Below are 7,535 nucleotides of genomic sequence, written 5' to 3' on the forward strand. Positions count from 1 at the left end.
GCATTCAAGGGGTTCCAGAAAAAGAAGAGAGAAAGAGGCAAAGAACTCATTTGATGAAAGAAAAGCTAATGACTTCCCTAACCTGGGGAAGAAAACACACAGCCAGGTCTAGGAAGCATAGACAGTGCCAAATAAAATGACCCCAAAGAGGCCCATGCTAAGACAGGTAGGAATTAAAATACCCAGTGTGGAAGATAAAAGGAGACTTTTAAAGGCAGCAAGAAAAAAAGTACCAAGTTACTTACAAGGGAACCCCCATAAGGCTAACAGCTGAGTTTTCAGCACACCAGAAAGGAGTGGAATGATAGATTCACGGTACTAAGAGGAATACACCCCCAACCAAGAATACTCTTGGCTGGTTTATAATTTAGAATTGAAAGATAAAGAGTTTCCTAGACAAAGCTTAAAACAGTTTACCACCACGAAACAGACCTTACAAGATATGTTGAAAGGACTTTTTAAGCAGCAAAGGCTACAGTTTGAGTAAGAAAACTATACGAGAAAGAATTTCACTTGTAAAAGCAAACATAAAGTAAAAGTCATAGATCAATCACTTATAAAGCCCGTATGAAGGTTAAAAGACAAAAGTAATAATATCACTTATATCTACAGTAATTCGATAAGGGATACACGAAATAGGGAGATGTAAACTATGATGTCAAATACATAAACCAAGGGGCGCCTGGGTGGCTCAGTCGGTTAAGCCTCCGACTTCGGCTCAGGTCAGATCTCACGTTCGTGGGTTCGAGCCCCGCATCAGGCTCTGTGCTGACAGCTAGCTCAGAGCCTGGAGCCTGCTTCCGGTTCTGTGTCTCCCTCTCTCTCTGCCCCTCCCCCTCTCATGCTTTGTCTCTTCTGTATCAAAAATAAATAAAACATTAAAAAATATTTAAAAAAATACATAAACCAAGGGGGGGGCATAAAAAATTAGTGGTTTTAAAATGTGTGAGAACTTCTCATATGAGGAATTTAAGATACTATACAGATGAACATAAGGGAAGGGAAGCCAAAAGAATATAAAAACAGGGAGAGGGACAAAACATAAGACTCTTAAATACAGACCCAAAAAGAGAGGGAAGCTGGAAGGGTTGTGGGAGGGAGGATGGGCTAAAGGAGGAAGGGGCAGTAAGGAATCGATGCCTGAAATCTTTGTTGCACTATATGCTAACTAACTTGGATATAAATTAAACAATTAATCAATTAATTTAAAATGAATAAAACAAGAATAAAACTAGAGCCTGATTTCCATGCAAATAAATAAATAAAATGTGTGTGAACTTAAGCAACCATCAACTTATAACAGATTGCTATGTATATGTGTGTTTGCATATATATGCACATATTTAGTGTTATATATGAACTCCATGAGAACCACAAACCAAAAATCTGCAACAGGTATATATTAAAAAAGGCATCCAAGCATCATAACACAAAGAAACCCATCAAATCAGAAGAGAGCCAAGAGAATAAGGAAACCAAATGAAAGAACAAGGTTGAGGCTTGATTTATATAACATGAGCCTAACTATGCTACTTTCCCTACGCTGAGACCATGAATATACCATCAAAACCATAAAGCTATGTGCATTGATTGAAATGGATATTTTAATAACAATGATACCCAATGGAAACTAGTTGCTACTGAAAGACTCCCATCATTGTAGTGATGGCAAGGGGAATATAATGAACTTCAGTTTAAAAATTCAAATATTTGCTTGATTTAGCTATTTAGAAAATGCTCTACAATGGCTCAGCAAGACATTTTATAAAAGTTGAAACAGAAGTGCTGTAAGTCAAAAAAAAAAAAAAAAAGAGTGCCATAAGACAGAAAGCAATTAAGGATGTATCCTCATGCAAGAAAAGAGCAAAAATTTTAACGTAAAAGAGAAATTAACCTTTTTAGTGTCACAGCTTTATTTAATTCATAAAAAGCACCTACCATGGAATCTTTTATTTTTTTTTTAAAGTAGCCTCCATGCCCAGGGTAGAGCCCAATGCGGAACTTGAACTCATAAGCCTAGATGAAGACCTAAGTTGAGATCAAGAGTTGGATGTCCCCATGGATTCTTTTAAATAGTAAACATTCATATGTGGTCAAGTGTCTGGAGGCTAAACATTCATTTATGTAGAGGGTTGCAAAAACTGGGTTATAGCAAACCTTTAAAATGTTTATGAACCACTGCCAATAGGAAAGAAGTCAAAGCATCTAAGCGTACCTTTGGTTAGCAGGCAATAAGATTTACTTTCAAAACTCAAATTTAAATGAAAGCTTTTCAAGAAATTTAAGTCAGTTTAGTTATATTTAATGAATAAAGTTAATAATAGGTATCTCTTGTGGGGCACCTGGCTGGGTGGCACTGTTGTTTGAAGTGTCCAACTCCTGACTCAGGCCAGAATCTCATGGTTTTGAGACTAAGCCCCACATTAGGCTCCATGGTGAGCCTGAAGCCTGCTTGGGATTCTCTCTCTTCCTCTCCCTTTGCCCCCTCTCCTGTATGCACTCGCTCATGCTCTCTCTCTCTCTCTCTCTCTCTCTCTCTCTCTCTCTCAATAATATAAAATAAAATAAAAATAAGAATCTCTTGAAAAATGAGAGATCCAGAGACTAAAAAAAATCATAAAACTTACCTCATTTCTTTATTAGCACATATCATTATGACTTTTACTTAGTGTGTATTATTAGTCAAATGACTCAGAATTTCACCAAATGCAAAGCAAAACTTGTATCAGAAATCGGAAACCCAAGGTAAAAATGATAATATAACTAACCTTGGCCAAGTAAGTATCAAGTATAGACAGTCGATTTGTTGGAGGAAACACCAAGTTTTGTCTTGGAATACGATTGCTACGGAGCACATACGTGCTTGGAATATTTCCAGCATTCGGTGGTTCCCGGGCTGCCCTCACATTAAGACGGGTGAGTAAAGCTCTATGCTGCTGCTGCTCCGTCAGAAGTCGGACTTTGGTCTCTTCCAACTCCTCCTTAGCCCGTAGAGGATTAAAAAAGACAAATATATTTTGCTTTTCTCCAAATCATTCCTAAATGACTTACATGGTTTTCAATTTCCATAATAGAAAATAGAATTCGTCATTAAACAGTGTTTGAACATTGAACATGTGACAGAGCACACCTCCTATATAAAGTTATAGTTTTACAATTGTTCTAAAGAAGTACTTCTGTCTCGAAAAGGATTCCTAACAATTCAAATTGGCAAAGAGAGAGACATGTCTATCAGTGATGTACATGACTGAACAAGTCATACTTGCTGTCTTCTGGAATGGCTGTACTTACAAGATCCTTCAGGATGCCATGATGCAGACTTAGAGTTAGTAACCCTGTTTACAGATAGACAAATAAACCATTCCTCAAAGACCTTTTTGAGCATTTGTTTTCACCACCCCTGTGTGTGTCACTTACTCTCTCAAAGAAACTGAGCTTTGGACACTGAGGGATCCTTTAGACCAACAATCTCTAGGGGAGAAGTAGATGGCACAGGTGTGATCACAAAGAAGGAAAACAGCTACAGAGGCAATTAGCTTATAGCAGTTCCTAAGGCACTGGAGGTAGGATCTGCCCTTTCTGTCTTCAGTCTTCCGGATACCTCCCTCCCACCAGGGTGCTATTTGTAGCCACTTTGGGAGTTATAAGACCCTTCAGCTCTGGGTGAGTCTCTCTGTATCTCACACGTATGCTTTTGTGTAAAGGAGACAAGCTATCAAGGATAGTTTGTCTCAAGGCCCACTCTAATAATAATACCAACGATCACAATCAAGAAAAGAAATTTGCCAAGCTGCCAGGATGAGTATTGACCTTTTGGCTTACAGATATAATCTTCCAAAAATAAACCCATTGACATTTCTATTTAGGGTCGTTCTGACAAGCCATTTGATAATAATATGCTTCTAAGTTAGGAAGCTTCAAACAATTAACTTAAAGATGAGGAGATCTGATTTAAGGAAAATATACAGGGGGAAAAATGTCATGGAAAACAAAAAAAAAACAAAAAAAAAAACAAAAAAAGGAGAGATGCTAACTGTCCTGGACAAACATTTTGAGAAGGTAAGTTCATTTACAAACATCATTTTCCAAAGTATACTCTCTCGTTGGCTTGCACTTCCTACTCCTCTCATGATCTTGGCTCCATAAAAATTATGATTTAGAGGCAAATTAATAAGCTAACTTTCTTTTCTGTGATTCTGTTTTGACTTACTTATGAAGCTGATTTGCCAGTGTCTCTCTAGCCTTTACTTCTTCTAGGTAGAGTTTCTTGTATTTTTCCAATTCTTTTAAGTGAAAAGTTTCTTGATGAGTCTTCTTAAAGAGCTCAGATTCCAGATCTTTATTTCTGAGTTCCATTTGACTTCTCATTGAAGCTATCTCATTTTCTCATAATTTTTCTAACTTTCCTTGGGATGCTGCTTGCCTCTAAAGAAAATTAAACAGATCATTTTAAAATAGTTTGAATCTGAATAATTATATTTGTTTCCTTTTGTTCTGAGTCAATGATTCAAGGAACAATCTTAAATGACAAAAAGCTGAAGTGTAAAATATTTATCATTAATGTCAACCGAATTGAATCTGATTTATGGAAATGAAGTACAATCATTCTTGTGTTAGTATTCATGGAATCTGATAATTCAAATAACAGAATCAATTAAAGTATGTATAAACGCAACAATATACTTAAGAATAATCCGAGTACGGTACAATTTTTAAACCATAATTTTTTCTTTTCCTCTCAATTTAGTGAGAATAATGATGAACACTGAAATCTTTAAAGGGAGGAACAAATGCCTCCAGAAATCTATAAAACATATTGTTTAAAGAAAATAGAGGAGACCTACAGGAGGCCTGCTCCGGCGGGTCCAGGGCTCCCTGAAGGGGCAGCGGCGGATGAAAAGCAAGTGAAGAGACACTCACGCAGCGCAGTTTCTTAATTGGTCCAGCCTGACATTCTTTTTCTATCTCCTGTATCTCCTGGATCCTGTATCTTCTCCTTAACTCCTATATCTACTGTATCTCCTTCTTAACTCCTCCTGTATCTATCTCCTTATATCTCTTGTATCTCCTCCCTAGCCAGGTCTTGGACTTTTATTTAAAGACTTATGACATCAAAAGGTGGAACTTTTACAAATAATTTTCAGTGATAAAGATACTTTGGAAAAGGTGCAGAAACAGGTTTTACAGAGGCATTTCTTCAGAACTATTCTAATTACAATGAGGTAACTTACACATCAGAGGATAACAGGATATTCTCAGTGAAAAGCAGATAACATACAACATACACATTTGTTTGAACCGGTAGTAAATCTTACAACTAAGAAGATAGCAGGATGTTTTTAGTGAGAAGCAAGATAGCAAACACATTTTATAACAATGGTGCTAAAATTCAGTCATAGACAGGGCTAGGAGGCATTCTATTTGGCTCACAAGAGGAAGAATACATTCATTATGGTTAGTAAGGAAACCTTTTGTCAACCTTGTTTTTTGATGTTGAAGGTGTAAGTGCCATAGGCTCCCTAAGACCAGCCAGCCTTTGCATATGAGTTCAAGTTGTAACTACTCTTACCTATCCTCACAATGGGCACCAAATTAGCATATGTATGCGCAGTAGCTTGTGGCTGGCTCTTGTTTGTTTCTTTTTCCTAAGTTAGGCTTTTGTCTCCAGGCCAGGGTAAACATTATCTTTGTGTTCTTTAACCCCCTTTATTTCCAGGTCTTAAGTTTGTGAAGCTCCATGGAAGAGCCTTTCAACAAACATCAGCAGTGCCTTGTTTAACTTCCTCTTCATAGAGGTGGGAATATGCTTCCTCCCATGAGGTTTTTGGGGAATATCTGTCTGATTTGGAACATTGTGAGGCCTAATCAATAGCAACAGGCTTAATTTTACATGAGCAATGGTTTAACAGAAGGAGATGCTAGCTTCCGCCCCTGTGGCAGGAACAGTGATATGTCTACCATTTCCTTACTGTGACCCTGTCATCCAGCAAGGCCGGTGCGGCTCCCAGCAGAAACCCATACTTGTGTGTGTGTGTGTGTGTCCAAAACGTAGTTTGCAGTGAAATGAATTAAAGCACATTAGAGATCAATAAATTAACCTGTAAAAAACAGATCGACTTTCTGTTATGGTTCTCCTACTGCCAGTCGTGGTCGTTCTTCATTCTCCCATTTATTCTGTTCTACCTGACTGTTTTGTACCCTATTCATTTGTACAAGACTGCCAAAATTTCCTACTTCTTGTTCTAACTTCTTATGTTGTGCTCTGGTTTTTCACATTCCTTTTCAAACACTTTCATAGATAATAACTCCAGTTGAACAACTTGATTTTTTGCATCCAGGTGCAGACATTTTGACGAGATAGCTTTTTTTGGTAAGGTCATCAACTTGCATGAAGAAAATAATATAGTTTGGAAATGGAGTGAAAAGGGTCTAACTCAAAACTACTGTCAAAATTTTTTTGAAGATTTTCTTTTTAAGTAATCTCTACACCCAATGTGGGGCTTGAACTCACAATCTCAGGGTCAAGACTAACTGAGCCAGCTAGCTACTCACATTTTGAAATAATTTCATCTGCAATAAAGTGTTATCTGTACTCTAGTAGAGTCTCAGAATGTGGAACCTTAAGTAACTCAGGTGTAGATCTTTGCTATCATTGTCTTTACTAAACAACATTTGCACTTGATTTTGTTTATTTTATTTTTCTATGATTCTTTCATATCTTTCTTCCATAAAATAAGTCAACTCTTCCTAGAAAGACTCTTACCCCTACCCCCATCTTAACATCCCATCATTTTTACTCAAATTAAGGCACCTATCAGGTCAAATTTTTATTTGCTGCACACAAGTTATGCTTCTTTGTGGATTTATAGTCTATTTTCTTTCTTTCTTTCTTTCTTTCTTTCTTTCTTTCTTTCTTTCTTTCTTTCTTTCTTTCTTTCTTTTTTTTTACTTTCCTAGATTCAAAATTCAGCCATAATCAAATACTACCTGACTTTACTTTCTGGAAATCTGAAAAATACTTATCTTTCTGCATACTTACTTCTCTTTCTGCTTCCTCATTTTCATACTGATTCATTCTTTCTTTTAACTGATTACATTCATCAATTCCCTTTTTATTTCTTTGACCTTGTTTTTCAATTTCAGCTCTAAGGTTTTTTATGAGATCTTGATAGCGGTTTTTGATAAGAATTACTAGCTCTTCCTTGTCTTTGGCTTTGTTGCAACCAGCATCGTGTAATTGCTGTCGAAGCAACATATTTTCACTTTGTACTTGAGATAATCTCTCCCTTAAGGATTTTTCCTTTTCAACGTATTCATTCACTTTGCTCGCTCTGATATGAGAAGCCCAAAACCTTAAAATTAGAGCTAGACAGACCAAGACTTAGCTGGTCTGTACTATTTCTGAGAAAATTAAAACTGGACCCGCCCTGCTTGTTCTGCTTCTGTACTGATGCTTGGGGGGCAACACCCTGGGTGGGAACAACCAGATGGCTGGGTGGGGACGGCCAGATGGTCAGGGAAGGTCAGCTGGAAAG

General features: G+C 37.2%; 1 protein-coding gene and 1 pseudogene across 1 annotated transcript in view; both read right to left on the bottom strand.

Annotated features, from left to right (window-relative positions):
* Positions 1-4,206: 4,206 nt before the first annotated feature.
* On the bottom strand, positions 4,207-6,380 carry LOC115305340 (annotated as a pseudogene).
* Positions 5,983-7,535, bottom strand: part of LOC115305341 (ankyrin repeat domain-containing protein 26-like) — a 52,683-nt gene continuing 51,130 nt past the window's right edge. The window contains 1 exon segment of the mRNA XM_029955567.1: positions 5,983-7,329. Within this exon segment, the coding sequence (XP_029811427.1) occupies positions 6,977-7,329 (353 nt within the window). The 3' untranslated portion in view covers positions 5,983-6,976.

This window comes from Suricata suricatta, chromosome 10 (genome assembly GCF_006229205.1).
Source record: "Suricata suricatta isolate VVHF042 chromosome 10, meerkat_22Aug2017_6uvM2_HiC, whole genome shotgun sequence".
NCBI lineage: Eukaryota > Metazoa > Chordata > Mammalia > Carnivora > Herpestidae > Suricata > Suricata suricatta.